Source organism: Artemia sp. Qi Xiang Cuo, chromosome 1 (assembly GCF_049724085.1).
Source record: "Artemia sp. Qi Xiang Cuo chromosome 1, ASM4972408v1, whole genome shotgun sequence".
Lineage (NCBI taxonomy): Eukaryota > Metazoa > Arthropoda > Branchiopoda > Anostraca > Artemiidae > Artemia > Artemia sp. Qi Xiang Cuo.
Window position 1 is genome coordinate 80701196 of NC_142794.1, and position 16507 is coordinate 80717702.

The following is a 16507-nucleotide window of genomic DNA, read 5'->3' on the forward strand; positions in this document are numbered from 1 at the left end:
GTATAGGCTAGTACAGTTATATTTAAGGTCAATATATTAAAATTTTCCACTAAAAGACGGTCATTGGAATAAAAACCCAATAAATACATTTGAATTAGTTAGCTACTTGATTGTTTGAGGCTAGTCTCTTACTATTTCAAAGAAGAAAAAGCCGTAGGCTTTTTCCTGTTTGTAATCAATTAGAAAGAGTTCTACCTTTAAAATCCGGGTTGCAGCGGTAGCTAGCAACCTAGTAAGAGACGATCACCTCCAATGTTAAGAATTATAAAACCCCCTAACTCCTAAAAAAATTTTTAATAAAGAACGACCTCTTACCTATACTAAATTTTGTACGCCACTTAATTATAGTATAGGTTAGTAATTCAACAGATAGCATGGCACTGGAACATTGTAGAAAGTTGTTCAATGGCTCATTTTGAAGGAAATTAATGGGGTTAAAAACCTTTCGTACTTACAACAATTATTTTTATTACATTAAGAAATTTTATATGCTCCTTAAGAAATCATCATAAGTAAAAATTTCCCATACAGAAATTGAACTCAAGCCTACTGGGTGAGAGCTATCCCAACCTCTAGATCATATAGGATATATTAAAATATCCGATTAATGAAGTTTATGTTAAAGATTACATTAAAAGACGATCACTGAAATAACAAACCATTCCATATATTGGACTTAGTTAGCTACTTGATTGTTTGAATTTCGTCTCTTACTATTTAAACAAAGAAAAAGCCGTAGGCTTTTTCCTGTTTGTTACATTTTTTACATTAAGGAACGAACTGTAGCCCATAGTAACTTAAGTAATAAAAGGAATCATTAGGCTATATAGATGAATATTCTAATTATGTTCCTTCAGAAATTACATAAGTAAAAATTTGTAATACCGGGATTCGAACTCAAGCCAACTGGGTGGAAGCCAGTTATACCAACCACTAGACCATGTAGGATATATTAAAATATCTGTTTAATGAAGTTTATGTTAAAGAATTATAATAAAGAACGACCTCTTGCCTATACTAAATTATATAGGCCACTTAACTATAGTATAGGTTAGTAAATTTACATTAAAAGACGATCACTGAAATAAAAAACCATTCCATACATTGGACTTAGTTAGCTACTTGATTGTTTGAGTTTCGTCTCTTACTATTTAAAAGAAGAAAAAGCCGTAGGCTTTTTCCTGTCTGTATTTATAGTTAAAAAACGAACTCAAGTCCAAAGAAACTGAACCCTGATCATATTATCTTCATTATTTTAGCTAGAATGTAAATAAACAAGTTTCTTTTTTAAATTTTAAATTGAAAAGATAGTGCTTTTAATTCAACATATTAAAAGTTCTCGCCGACGGGGAATCGAACCCCCTACTCCCAGGTAACAAGTGGACATGCTTACCATTAGACTATCGAAGACTTTTAAAATAAAAGTTACATATAAGATATGATCATAATTATTTAATCCGGGTTGCAGCGGTAGCTAGCAACCTAGTAAGAGACGATCACGTCCAATGTTAAGAAATAAAAACCCATAGCTCCTAAAAAAGTTACAGTAAAGAACGATCTCTCACCAATACCAGGGGTAGCTACAAGTAAATAAAAGGATCAATATGGTTCATCGTAAATGCAGAATATGTAAGTTTCATCAGATATAATTTCATGATCAAGATTGATCAATGACGTCATTATCATAGGTATTACCCAGATTGTCTCTTACTATTCCAATTAAGAAAAAGCCATAGGCTTTTTCCTGTTTTTAATTTCATTTCCTGTTTTTAATTTCACAGTTTCTCGTCCGGGTTGTATATTATAATAAAGAACGACTTCTTGCCTATACTAAATTTTATACGCCACTTATTTATAGTATAGGTTAGTAATTCAACAGATAAATTGGTACTGAAACATCGTAGAGAATTGTTCAATGGCTCATTTTAAAGGAAATTCATGGGGTTAAAAGCTTTATAACAAAGAACGGACTCTTGCCTTTACTAGATTAGATACTCAACTTAATTATCGTTAATGATATAGTAATAATATGGTTTTATTTATTGTTAATTTACAATTAAAAAGAAAACGACCCTGGCTAGATTTAAACCACCAACCTTTCCCTTATCGGCCGATCGTGCTAGCCACTTTGACTATGGTGTCAATAATTAAAGTTGTAAAATAATAATAAAGAACGACCTCTTGTCTATGCTAAATTTTATAGGCCACTTAATTATAGTATAGGTTAGTAATGTATATCTGGGTTGCAGCGGTAGCTAGCAACCTAGTAAGAGACCATCACGTCCAATGTTAAGAAATATAAAAACCCCTAACTCCTGAGAAAAGAGTCAGATCAAAACAAAAATCACACCATTAGAACCACCTTGTCCAAAACCCCTATTAAGGAAATTTATCACTCTTTGGCTTGAATAACAAAGAAAATATATTGGCTTGAAAATCAAGAAAATTGACTTTAACCACGTTATTCTCCACAAAAGGGATATTTTTTTCTTTCTGCTTGATTTTCCTCCTCAACTAGCTGGGCACTGGAAAATCATAGAGAGCTGTATAATAGCTCATTTTAAAATAAATTGCAACATCTAGTCACTTTTGTAATTAAAAATAAAATTTATAATAAAGATCGAACTCTTCCCTATACTAACTTGCATACGCAACTTCACTATAGTTAAGATTACAGTATTTATATTATACATCATTATAAATTATAAAAGGTTCAAATGTTCGAAGATTATAGAGTTAAAAATTTTCCAACACCGGGAATCAAACCCGAGCCTGTTAAGTTATAGTAAAGAACGAACTTCAGTTCATAGTAAATAAAACAAGATTATAATTAGCTTTGGTATAAAATACTGTCAGCGGTGGGATTCGATCTTGCCTCCGAATTGAAGAGTGGCTAACACCAGCCCCTTAAACCGCTCGACCACGCTGCCTCACATAACTATGCCGTTATAATGCCATTATAATGCCATTACTCTAAATTAAAACTCTAAACTAAAACTTAAACTCTTCGATGTGTTTTGCTATCAGGCCACCTTTGTATGAAGCTGTCACTGGATATGATGCTATAGGAAAATCAAAAACTCTAAGATCATTTAGTTTTTAGTTTAGAATCTCTAAAGCTTTTATGTAAATTGCAAAAATATTTATGGTGTCTAAGGAGCAATCCGGGTTGCAGCGGTAGCTAGCAACTTAGTAAGAGACGATCACGTCCAATGTTAAGAAATATAAAAACCCATAGTTCCTAACAGAGGAGTCAGATCAAATTAAAAAGTACACCATTAGAACCGCCTTGTCCGAAACCCCTGTATAAGAAACTTTCTGTCCCTTGGCTTGAACAGCAAGGGAAATATATTGGCATGAAAATCAAGAAAATTGACTTTAACCACGTTATTCTCCCCAAACGGGATATTTTTTTCTTTTTTCTTTTTTCTTTTTCTTTTCCACAGATAGCTTGGCACTGGAACATCGTAGAGGGTTGTTCAATAGCTCATTTTAAAGGAAATTAATTGGGTTAAAAACCTTTTGTAACTAAAATAAATTATTTCTAAAAGAGAATAAATTTTTCCACCAAAAACTGCATTTTTGATGTCTTTTCACACTGCAGTCTTTCAAACATAATCGTATACCAGCGGTAAGATTTGAACCCACTCCTCCGAAGAGACTGGTGGCTAACACCAGTGTCTTGGACCACTCGGCCAGGCTGCCTCTAATAAATAAATATATATGTGAATTTGGGTTGCAGCAGTAGCTAGCAACCTAGTAAGAGACGATCAGTCCCATGCTAAGAAATATAACAAAACTCCTAAAAATAGAGTAAGATCAAAACAAAAGTACATCATTAGAACTACCTTGTCTGAAACCCTACTAGATAAATAATGAATGTCGTAGCTTTATATTAGAGCTATGAAGTGAATAGAAAAACACGAAATTATATTGTTGTTTCTGATGACGTCATGAAATAATATCATTGCGCCTTGACGTCAACAATAAAATCATTACGCTGTGACGTCATAATTACTATATAGGAATCGTCAGAACTGTAAATTTTCACATTCATAATTACATAATGGTTTCAGTCAAGCAAGCTGCACGCAAATTGAAAAAACAGTACTACACAAACAACAGAGATAGTATCTTGAAAAGAGAAAAGCAAAGGTATTCAACCGACCAGGCGCATCGAGAAGTAAAAATTGAGAGAGCAAAACAAAGGTATTCAACCGACCAGGCGTATCGAGAAGTAATAATTGAGAGAGCAAAACAAAGGTATTCAACCGACTAGGACCATCGAGAAGTAAAAATTGAGAGAGCAAAACAAAGGTATTCAACCGACCAGGCGTATCGAGAAGTAATAATTGAGAGAGCAAAACAAAACAGCAAGATGTGTTATCATTATAATAAAGAACGACCTCTTGCCTATACTAAATTATATAGGCCACTTAACTATAGTATAGGTTAGTAAATTTACATTAAAAGACGATCACTGAAATAAAAAACCATTCCATACATTGGACTTAGTTAGCTACTTGATTGTTTGAGTTTCGTCTCTTACTATTTAAAAGAAGAAAAAGCCGTAGGCTTTTTCCTGTCTGTATTTATAGTTAAAAAACGAACTCAAGTCCAAAGAAACTGAACCCTGATCATATTATCTTCATTATTTTAGCTAGAATGTAAATAAACAAGTTTCTTTTTTAAATTTTAAATTGAAAAGATAGTGCTTTTAATTCAACATATTAAAAGTTCTCCCCGACGGGGAATCGAACCCCCTACTCCCAGGTAACAAGTGGACATGCTTACCATTAGAATATCGAAGACTTATAAAATCAAAGTTACATATAAGATATGATCATAATTTTTTAATCCGGGTTGCAGCGGTAGCTAGCAACCTAGTAAGAGACGATCACGTCCAATGTTATGAAATATAAAAACCCATAGCTCCTAAAAAAGGAGCCAGATCAAAACAAAAAGTACACCATTAGAACCGCCTTGTCCGAAACCTTTGTATAGGAAACTTTCTGTCATTTGGCTTGAACAGCAAGGGAAATATATTTTCTTGAAAATCAAGAAAATTGACTTTAACCACGTTATTCTCCACAAACGGCATATTTTTTTTTTTTGTTTTACAGTAAAGAACGATCTCTCGCCCATAGTAACTGATATATGACTGTACAATCGGAGACAGCGGTATTTATGACCTATATCCGGGTTGCAGCGGTAGCTAGCAATCCGGGTTGCAGCGGTCGCTAGCAACCTAGTAAGAAACGATCACGTCCAATGTTAAGAAATATAAAAACCCATAGTTCCTAACAAAGGAGTCAGATCAAAACAAAAAGTACACCATTAGAACCGCCTTGTCCGAAACCCCTGTATAGGAAACTTTCTGTCCCTTGGCTTGAACAGCAAGGGAAATATATTGGCTTGAAAATCAAGAAAATTGACTTTAACCACGTTATTCTCCCCAAACGGGATATTTTTTTCTTTTTTCTTTTTTTTCTTTTCCACAGATAGCTTGGCACTGGAAAATCGTAGAGGGTTGTTCAATAGCTCATTTTAAAGTAAATTAATTGGGTTAAAAACCTTTTGTAACTAAAATAAATTATTTCTAAAAGAGAATAAATTTTTCCACCAAAAACTGCATTTTCGATGTCTTTTCACACTCCAGTCTTTCAAACATAATCGTATACCAGCGGTAAGATTTGATTATAATAAAGAACGACCTTTTGCCTATACTAAATTTTATAGGCCACTTAACTATAGTATAATAAAGATCGAACTCTTCTCTATACTAACTTGCATAGGCAGCTTCACTATAGTTAAGATTACAGTATTTATATACATCATTATAAATTATAAAAGGTTCGAATGTTCGAAGATCCGGGTTGCAGCGGTAGCTAGCAACCTAGTAAGAGACGATCACGTCCAATGTTAAGAAATATAAAAACCCATAGTTCCTAACAAAGGAGTCAGATCAAAACAAAAAGTACACCATTAGAACCGCCTTGTCCGAAACCCCTGTATAGGAAACTTTCTGTCCCTTGGCTTGAACAGCAAGGGAAATATATTGGCTTGAAAATCAAGAAAATTGACTGTAACCACGTTATTCTCCCCAAACGGGATATTTTTTTCTTTTTTCTTTTTTTTTCTTTTCCACGAATAGCTTGGCACTGGAACATCGTAGAGGGTTGTTCAATAGCTCATTTTAAAGTAAATTAATTGGGTTAAAAACCTTTTGTAACTAAAATAAATTATTTCTAAAAGAGAATAAATTTTTCCACCAAAAACTGCATTTTCGATGTCTTTTCACACTGCAGTCTTTCAAACATAATCGTATACCAGCGGTAAGATTTGAACCCATGCCTCCGAAAAGACTGGTGGCTAACACCAGTGCTTTGGACCACTCGGCCAGGCTGCCTCTCATAAATAAATATATATGTGAATTTGGGTTGCAGCAGTAGCTAGGAACCTAGTAAGAGATGATCAGTCCAATGCTAAGAAATATAACAAAACTCCTAAAAATAGAGTCAGATCAAAACAAATACAATAAAGAACGACACCTTGCCCATGTTAACTAAAACATAAATAGGGATTATGTAATTTCCAATAGTATCATGGCTGTAGAGATGGCTGAAACCTAGTTACAATAAAAAACGATCATTGGAATAACAAAAATTGCATACCTTTGGAATTAGCTAGCTACTTGATTATTTGAGACTCGTCTCTTACTATTTAAAAGAAGAAAAAGCCGTAGGCTTTTTCCTGTGTGTAATCAGTTTATTATCATAGGCAGCGCGCTAGCACTGCCTGATTAAAGAACGATGTGGGCACAATGTGTTTTTTTTCCGGGTTGCAGCGATAGCTAGCAACCTAGTAAGAGACGATCACGTCCAATGTTAAGAAATATAACAACCCATAGTTCCTAACAAAGGAGTCAGATCAAAACAAAAAGTACACCATTAGAACCGCCTTGTCCGAAACCCCTGTATAGGAAACTTTCTGTCCCTTGGCTTGAACAGCAAGGGAAACATATTGGCTTGAAAATCAAGAAAATTGACTTTAACCACGTTATTCTCCCCAAACGGGATATTTTTTTCTCTTTTCTTTTTTTTTCTTTTCCACAGATAGCTTGGCACTGGAACATCGTAGAGGGTTGTTCAATAGCTAATTTTAAAGGAAATTAATTGGGTTAAAAATCTTTAGTAATTAAAATAAATTATTTCTAAATTACAGTAAAGAACGATCTCTCTCCCATTAGATTATGAGAGATCCCATAATTTAAAGGACGTGCGAGGCGTTCCTCAACAGCTTCATTGGGGTCTAAAAAGTACATTTGGTCATATGAAGGTGGCTCAATTTCACTTTCAGGAGTTTGTGACGGATGTACCGCTAAATTTATTTTGTGATAAATTTGTCCAGCTACTTTTAAGCTAAATATATTCCGACTATTTATGGTTCGATCATCGCTTAAGTTGAATGAAGCTAGAGAAAAACACGAATTCAAGTTTCGAATACGTTTATGAAAGTCTTCAGAGAGTAAGTGACGTCCTAAAAAACGGCAAACCAATTCATTTGGAAATTTATGACGTTAAGGATTGTATGTCAGGTGTTGTACTCAGACAATATTTTTCATTAGTATAAAATATGCCTAGAGGACTGCCCAAAAAATTCCAAGTTAATTGCCTCGTAAGGTCCCTTCAGGTGAATACACGTAAAATTTTGAATAACAAACTAAATTACGATTTTAGAGATGGCTAGGTGGGCCACTTTTTTTTCTCAGTAGTTCTTGAAAATTCTAAAGCTTTCAGAAAACTCGGAAAATCCGAATCAAACTCAGAATCCTGACCAAAATAATAATAACTACGACAGCTGCATTAAAATAATACCTGAAGTCCGGAACGAAGTCTTTAGTTTCCAATATCGAATAAATGCCATCTTTGAAAACTTGATTTGCTCCAAATACTTAACATGACTCCCAAAAGAAAACCTAATTTGATCAAAGGGATGACTGTTTGCCCTTCTCAAGAACTCATAAAAACTAACTAGGATTAAAATTGCATGATTTTATAGACACAAGTTGTAGCAGGGGGGAGGAGGGGGAAGTGGAGCATTAACCTGCCAGGTCATATCCAACTATCTATGCTATTGAGTGTTTTAAAATCGTGGATGATATATTACCATTTATTCATTTTTTGACTATCTGTATCAACTAGGGTCAAAGCCGATTTTTCTGTTTATCTTATTTAACGGTAATAATAATAACAATAAATACATTTAAACTCGAGTCAATACAGTCAAAGAAAAACCTCCTTTCATGATTAACAGGATAAGAAAGTCATAGGCATAGCAATAGCGCTGCCTGAGTAAAAATCGATGGTGGCACAATGTATTCTTTATTTATTATCTTTTTTGGTCTTAGATCAGGGCACTTCGTAGCGAAGGAGCTGTCCCTAGAAACTTCTAAAAGGGCTCATTCGATTAGAAATTGAAACGATTAGTGCCTTTTTAATAGTCGAATGTGATTGGAGAGCAACTAACCCGCCTCCCACGCCCACCCCTTCCCCAAGCACATCCAGTCAAAATTTAAAATAGCCATAGGGTTGTAAGTTATACCCCAGAGGTATTTAGGGGTTTAACGGAAGGGATGGTTGAATAAACCTTAGAGGATGCTCATTTGGTTGAAAATTGGAAGTTCTAGTACCCTTTTAAGAGTCAAACATGATGGAGGGAATTTAGCCTCCCCCCCCCCCCCGACAACCCCTCTTTTCACCAAACGCATCCTATTAAAATTGTCAGATAGTAATTTGGTACAGAATTGACCAAAGAACATGTAACAATGCGTCAAGGTTTGACAAAACCCCACAGCGCCCTGGGGATACGGGTGTGAGTTATATACTATGAGGCCCTATAAAGTTTTTATGAAATGGGCAGTCGTAAAAATTTCAGAAGGGGCTCATTTGAATGGAAATTTGAAGTTTTAGTGTCTTTTTTTAATAGTCAAAGTGATTTGAGTGCAACCCGCCTCCCCCCCCCCCCCACTCAACGCTTATCATTTCCCTTAACAGCCCCAATCAAAACTTAGAGAAAAATATTTTGTTCATTGTAGTTGAAGGGTTCGTAAATTATGTCTGAGAGGAAACCCCCCCCCTACAGCTCTCAGGGCATGGGTTGCAAGTTATGTTCTGGAGGCATATAAGGTTTTTCTAGAAAGGGTGATCGTATATACTTTGGAGGGAACTCATTGGATTGGTAATCAGAACATAATTTGCACTTTACTGATTTTTTATTTAATATTTTCAATTTTATAACTTTAATAAATCAAATATTATTAACATTTTAATTAATAAATATCAGCATATATATATATATATATATATATATATATATATATATATATATATATATATATATATATATATATATATATATATATATATATATATATATATACATATATATATATATATATGCACATTCATTTGTATTTTTTTTTCTGTAAAGTGCAAATCATGTTCTGACCTTGGGAAGGCATAGGTACTTTTGAGCCCTACTCATGTTAATTTCTGCTCGTTTTGAGTTTGACTCGGTTATTTATTGTAATTTCTGTTCGTTTTGGGTTTCATTTATTTATCTAGGCTGACTTGTGGTAGTTTTACGCTTGGTAGATTATTTTATTTTGCTCATTCTTGGTTTAATGAAATTCTTTACTTTTCTTTGAAAAACTTATTTTGTGGAAAGTTTTTTTTTTAATTAATAACAATATGAAATCAGAATATCTGTTACAAACCCAGAAAAAATAACAGCCCAGTTAATCTTGAATTAAGTCACATGGTTGTGAGCACTAACCTACCAATTTTTTTGCAGAGCATTTTTTAAAGAACTTCAAGTAATATTAGCTATAACAAAGTAACAATAGGTACATTTTTTCAATTACGTGCAAACTTTATTTTATTAATTTGAAGAACGTACAAACATTGCAAAACCCTAAGTAGAAATAGTTGATACCAAAATTCGTATAATAAATAAAATGACTACTCCAAAAAAGCAAACATATTAAAAAAAATAAGTCAGGGTACTAATATGCTACCTCCAGATGGGCTTCGATTTAAACTACTGTATAGTCAAAAATGACGAAAGGGATTATGGAACTACCTAATGTGAAATCTTTAAACAAGCAAAATTCACAGACACAACATACACATAGATGATGGATGTCAGTCAAAACATCACTTTCCTTTTATATTCCATGTTGATTTTTCTATATTTCAATCACAACGTTCCAGACATAACCTTCACTTAGATGATAGATGTCAGTCACAACATCATCTTTAATATTCCATGTTGGCTTTTTTGTATTCTAATCAACAACGTTCACTTAATCATAACGCCAATAATAACGTTCACTTATATTAGATGCCAGTCAGAGCATTACTTTCCTTCTATATACCCCGTTGACGTTTTCAAATTCGAACGTTGGCTATTCTGAAACATTCAAATGCTTTTCGCGAAAAGTAGTATTTTTATGCATAGGATGGTTTTAATGAAAGCCCCTCTGGAGGCAGGATAGTTTCGTCCCCATGCTGTAAATTGATGCTGACCCTTCAATCTTTTCATTTTTAATTGAAGCAAAAACTAGGAAATTGAAGTACACCTTTAGTAAACTTCATGGATAATTTGGTTAAACAGAGATTGCATAATTCGATAATAATGTGAGAATTTACGCTCGTAAAGTGGAGAAAAAAAATAATACACAAAAATATAATTGAGACTGTTATTTTGTATTTCAGTTAACAGAAGAAATGACTACGAAATTTTAAAGACGACTGATTTTTAATACACACACAACACATGAACACCTAAATACAACCTAACCAGTTTTTAAAGGCTGAATGGACACAAAAAAAAGGTCATATAGCGCTAACAAATCTCAAACTGTCAGGTAAACCGTTTTACTTTCAGCAAATAAATTCACATTTAACTACCTTCGGTCTGATAACCGATTTCTAGAAATAAGTATGAGTAAATAAGTAAGTTCTTCCAGAAATACCCAAAAACTGGTGAAAGTAACCGAATTTTCTAAACATATTTTCGATTGAAATCCATGTATATGCTCTTATTAATCAGTATGTTTCAGGCAAGTACATGGAGAGGTATTTTGACCTGTCCCCCCCCCCTTTCCCAAATATCAAGATTTGTTCTATCTCTTTTAATTTTTTTTAACAAATTTCATGCTCTTGGCACTTTTTGTGAAGCCCCTCCCCCAGAACGAAATCATACGTACGTACCTGAGCTATCTATTCAATTTTCATACTATTATTCGACGAAAATTATCATTAAGGCAGTCAATCAGGCCATTAAAATTAAAAGCTAAAACGAAAAAGATATTTTGTAAGACATCCTGATAGAAAATATTTCACATTAAAAAAACAAGGGCAAGACTTAGTCAACTATTCCTATTTTGATGAGTATGAAAAGTCAAATGTCATCACTAACAAAAGTAACAAAACATTAAGAAAATTGTCTCTTTAGCAGCCTTTTTGTTTCAAAGGGGCATATTCAGGACCCGATCGTGGTCTTAACGTGCAGGCGTAGTTTCTAACTGAGCCCTGAATTTTTTCACTAGAGCCATCTGAAGATATTGAAATTGTTTCTATATAATCAAGGAGATCAGAAGTACCACTGCTACTTATTGACTCATTACAGACACTTCTTTTAGTGTCAAGGGGAGACTCTTTACTTTCACTCGCGAGAGTTGGAAGAGTAGGAAGAAACTTTCGTGGGAGAGAAGCGTGATGACAAATATGAGGCTCGGCCCCGGAGCCGACACTTAGACCCGAATCACTTGATGATGAGTCACGGTTAGCTTTGCTCAGAACACTCGCAGACCGGCGAATGGGTACAAGAGGAAGTTTTGGAACCAATTCGACAGTTTCCTTTAACAATACGTAGGTGCGATTTGGAAGCGGAGACGTCGGCACAGAATTACTGGCTTTAGGAGGAGTTGATTTGACTCGGTTGAGAGAATAAAAGCGCAGCGACTTTTGTTTTTCAAGTTGCATTTTCAGGTACTCTGAGTTTTCACCGTCTAACGGCTTCATGTACATATACATCTCACTAGAATCACTCCGTTCGCTATTTCTTTTCCCAATACGGCTCTTTTTCTTATTCTTGTCCACAATCGCATACAAAGGCTGCGCAGTTACAGTTGGCATGCGACCATGGCCATCCAACCTCATTTTCACAATTGGGATTCCTCCCGCTTCTTCTGGACTGGAGTCTGGACTCGGTGGTCTTGATACTGTTCTAGGAGTACTGGGCGGGATGTCATAATTAAAGAAAATGGGATTCTGAAGTTTTCTAGGAACATCATAATATTCCATCGGATCTCGCTTTCTTGCTGGCTGCGGAGTTAGCGTCATCTTAAACGGCGATTTTGCCCATAATGGGATATTGCTTGGAGTATCATATAACTGAGATATAGGAGCTTTTTCGTAAATGAGCTGCTCATAAACACTCACATCTTCTAAAGCATTTACATTCCTGGGTATAGTGCTGTAATGAGTAGGTGAAGAGAGGTTTGATCTAGGCGGGGTTGATGCAGATGTTAGATTCATAGAGGGCGTTACAGGATTCAAGATTGTACTGTCTCTGCTCCAGTCATAACGATAACTGCATTGGGACATTCTTGATTCCACACGAGACACAGAACGCATAATGCGTGGAGAACTACAATCTGAAATAAAAGGTAGAGTTAGAGATCAATATATTGATTAGTCCTAGCATAAACGTTAGAAGTAAAAACTTTACAACATTATTGCAAGAAACAATTTTTAAGATTATGTTTGTATTATTAGATTATATGTATATTATATATATTAGGTTAAATTATATAGTTGTTATGAGACTAGAATATTGGAAGCTAAAGCGATGACAGTGATTAAGTACGGTTTTAAAGCGAGCCATCAGCATACAATCAGTACATGATATGAATATTTTTCCATTATAAAAACAGAGTTAGTAGTTTACGATTCTCACAAGAGGGTATGCGTTTATTCTTTTTTTTGTCTGAAGGCAAGTGAGTATTTTTCAGTGTAGAGATTCCATACAGTCAGTAGGCTTTGTTAAGCGGTGATGAAGTTTATATGTAGTTTGTTAAACATGCCCTTTTTTGTCTCAAGGCAAGGGGGATTAAGTTTAAAATTTTAGGAAATTTTTTAGAGGGGGCATCGGGACATCGGGAAAGGGGGTAAACTATTTTTCTCTGGCTCGTACAAAACAGCATGTGCATGGTTTATTTCCTTTTTTATGCATATTATAATAAAGAACGACCTCTTGCCTATACTAAATTTTATATGCCACTTAATTATAGTGTAGGTTAGTAATTCAACAGATTGCTTGGCACTGGAACATCGTAGAGAGTTGTTCAATGGCTCATTTTAAAGGAAATTAATGTAAAACAAATTATTTTTATTACATTAAGAAATTTTAATTATGTTCCTTAAGAAATCATCATAAGTAAAAATTTCCCATAAGGAAATCAAGCCAACTGGGTGAGAGCTATCCCAACCTCTAGACCATATAGAATATATTAAAATATACGATTAATGAAGTTTATGTAAAAGAACAAATTATAAACCTAGTTAGCTGCCTGATTATTTGAGAATCGTCTCTTACTATTCCAAAGAAGAAAAAGCCGTAGGCTTTTTCCTGTTTGTAATTTATAATCCGGGTTCAAGCAGTAGTTATAGTAAAATCCGGGTTGCAGCGGTAGCTAGCAACCTAGTAAGAGACAATCACGTCCAATGTTAAGAAATATAAAAATATAATAAAGATCAAACTCTTCCCTATACTAACTTGCATACGCAACTTCACTATAGTTAAGATTACAGTATTTATATTTTTTTACATTAAAAGACGATCACTGAAATAACAAACCATTCCATACATTGGACTTAGTTAGCTACTTGATTGTTTGAGTTTCGTGTCTTACTATTTAAAAGAAGAAAAAAGCCGTAGGCTTTTTCCTGTTTGTATTTATAGTTAAAAAACGAACTAAAGTCCAAAGAAACTGAACACTGTGGTTCATTCATATTATCTTCATTATTTTAGCTAGAATGTAAATAAACAAGTTTCTTTTTTAAATTTTAAATTGAAAAGATAGTGCTTTTAATTCAACATATTAAAAGTTCTTCCCGACGGGGAATCGAACCCCCTTCTCGCAAGTAAAAAGTGGGCATACTTACCATTAGACTATCGATGACTTATAAAATAAAAGTTACATATAAGATATGATAGCAATTTTTTAATCCGGGTTACATAAAGGCTCGATCATCGAATTTTTACATTAAAGAACGAACTTTAGTCCATAGTTTATATTAAAGGACGATCATTAGAAAAGCACAACATTGCATATATTGGACTGAGTTAGTTTTTCAGTTTAGAATCGCTAAAGTTTTTCCGGGTTGTTACATAAAGGCTCGATCATCGAATTTAAGCTGAAACTAAGTAAAGGAAAATTATGCCTCCATATATTCACAGTGATGTATAAGATTTCCCATTACATCTGTAAACTGGTCCACAGTTGCCGGTCCATACCTTGGAAGCTTTTCACTAAACATGCAACATTTCTTTTGGATATTCCTATGGAGTTTTGCGAAAGCATCTCTAGCTGACTTTTCAACAAATTCTATTCTTTCAGAGATATTACAGTAAAGATCGATCTCTCGCCCATAGTAACTGAGATATGGTGGTTCCAGGAGTAGCTGCAAGATATCTAAATTGTAGTGGTATCCGGGTAGCAGCGGTAGCTAGCAACCTAGTAAGAGACGATCAGTCCAATGTTCAAAATAAGAAAAAGCCATAAGCTTTTTCCTGTTTGTTATCTGGGTTGCGGTGGTAGCTAGCAACTTAGTAAGAGAAGTTACATTAAAAGACGATCCCTGAAATAGCAAACCATTCCATACATTGGACTTAGCTACTTGATTGTTTTATAATAAAGAACGACCTCTTGCCTATACTAAATTTTATAGGCCACTTAACTATAGAGTATAGGCTAGCTCAGTTATATTTAAGGTCAATATATTAAAATTTTCCATTAAAAGACGATCATTGGAATAAAAACTCATTACATACATTTGATTTAGTTATTACATTAAGGAACAAACTGTAGCCCATAGTAACTGAAGTAACCAAAAACTGCATTTTTGATGTCTTTTCACACTGCAGTCTTTCAAACATAATCGTATACCAGCGGTAAGATTTGAACCCACGCCTCCGAAGAGACTGGTGGCTAACACCAGTGTCTTGGACCACTCGGCCAGGCTGCCTCTCATAAATAAATATATATGTGAATTTGGTTTTAGCATTAGCTAGCAACCTAGTAAGAGACGATCAGTCCCATGCTAATAAATATAACAAAACTCATAAAAATAGAGTAAGATCAAAACGACAGTACATCATTAGAACTACCTTGTCTGAAACCCTACTAGATAAATAATGAATGTCGTCATAGCTTTATTTTAGAGCTATGACGTGATCCGGGTTGCAGCGGTAGCTAGCAACCTAGTAAGAGACGATCACCTCCAATGTTAAGAAATATAAAAACCCGTAGCTCCTAAAAAAAAGAGTCAGATCAAAACAAAAAGTACACCATTAGAACCGCCTTGTACAAATCCTCCATAAAGGAAACTTACCGCCCTTTGGCTTGAATAATTTTTTAATAAAGAACGAACTCTTGCCAATAATAGATTAGACACTCAACTTAATTATAGTTAATGCTATAGTATCCGGGTTGCAGCGGTAGCTAGCAACCTAGTAAGAGACGATCACGTCCAATGTTAAGAAATATAAAAACCCATAGTTCCTAACAAAGGAGTCAGATCAAAACAAAAAGTACACCATTGGAACCGCCTTGTCCAAAACCCCTGTATAGAAAACTTTCTGTCCCTTGGCTTGAACAGCAAGGGAAATATATTGGCTTGAAAATCAATAAAATTGACTTTAACCACGTTATTCTCCCCAACCGGGATATTTTTTTCTTTTTTCTTTTTTTTTTCTTTTCAACAGATAGCTTGGCACTGGAACATCGTAGAGAGTTGTTCAATAGCTCATTCTAAAGGAAATTAATTGGGTTAAAAATCTATAGTAACTAAAATAAATTATTTCTAAAAGAGAATAAATTTTTCCACCAAAAACTGCATTTTTGATGTCTTTTCACACTGCAGTCATTCAAACATAATCGTATACCAGCGGTAAGATTTTTATCCGGGTTGCAGCGGTAGCTAGCAACCTAGTAAGAGACGATCACGTCCAATGTTAAGAAATATAAAAACCCATAGCTTCTAAAAAAGGAGTCAGATCAAAACAAAAAGTACACCATTAGAACCGCCTTGTCCGAAACCCCTATAGGAAACTTTCTGTCCCTTGGCTTGAACAGCAAGGGAAATATATTGGCTTGAAAATCAAGAAAATTGACTTTAACCACGTTATTCTCCCCAAACGGAATATTTTTTTCTTT

At 34.4% G+C, this 16507-nt stretch overlaps 2 protein-coding genes across 2 annotated transcripts in view; one reads left to right on the top strand and one right to left on the bottom strand.

Annotated features, from left to right (window-relative positions):
- Positions 1–16507, top strand: part of LOC148956787 (brachyurin-like) — a 625076-nt gene that overhangs the window by 398343 nt on the left and 210226 nt on the right. The window lies entirely within an intron of this gene.
- On the bottom strand, positions 10809–12722 carry LOC148956790 (uncharacterized). The gene has a single exon (XM_089096455.1). The coding sequence runs from the start codon at positions 12702–12704 to the stop codon at positions 11517–11519; it is 1188 nt and encodes a 395-aa protein (XP_088952581.1). The 5' UTR covers positions 12705–12722; the 3' UTR covers positions 10809–11516.

Excerpts from the sequence above, each read along its gene's own strand:
- LOC148956790 (XM_089096455.1), bottom strand. The coding sequence starts at position 12,704 with ATGCGTTCTGTGTCTCGTGTGGAATCAAGAATGTCCCAATGCAGTTAT.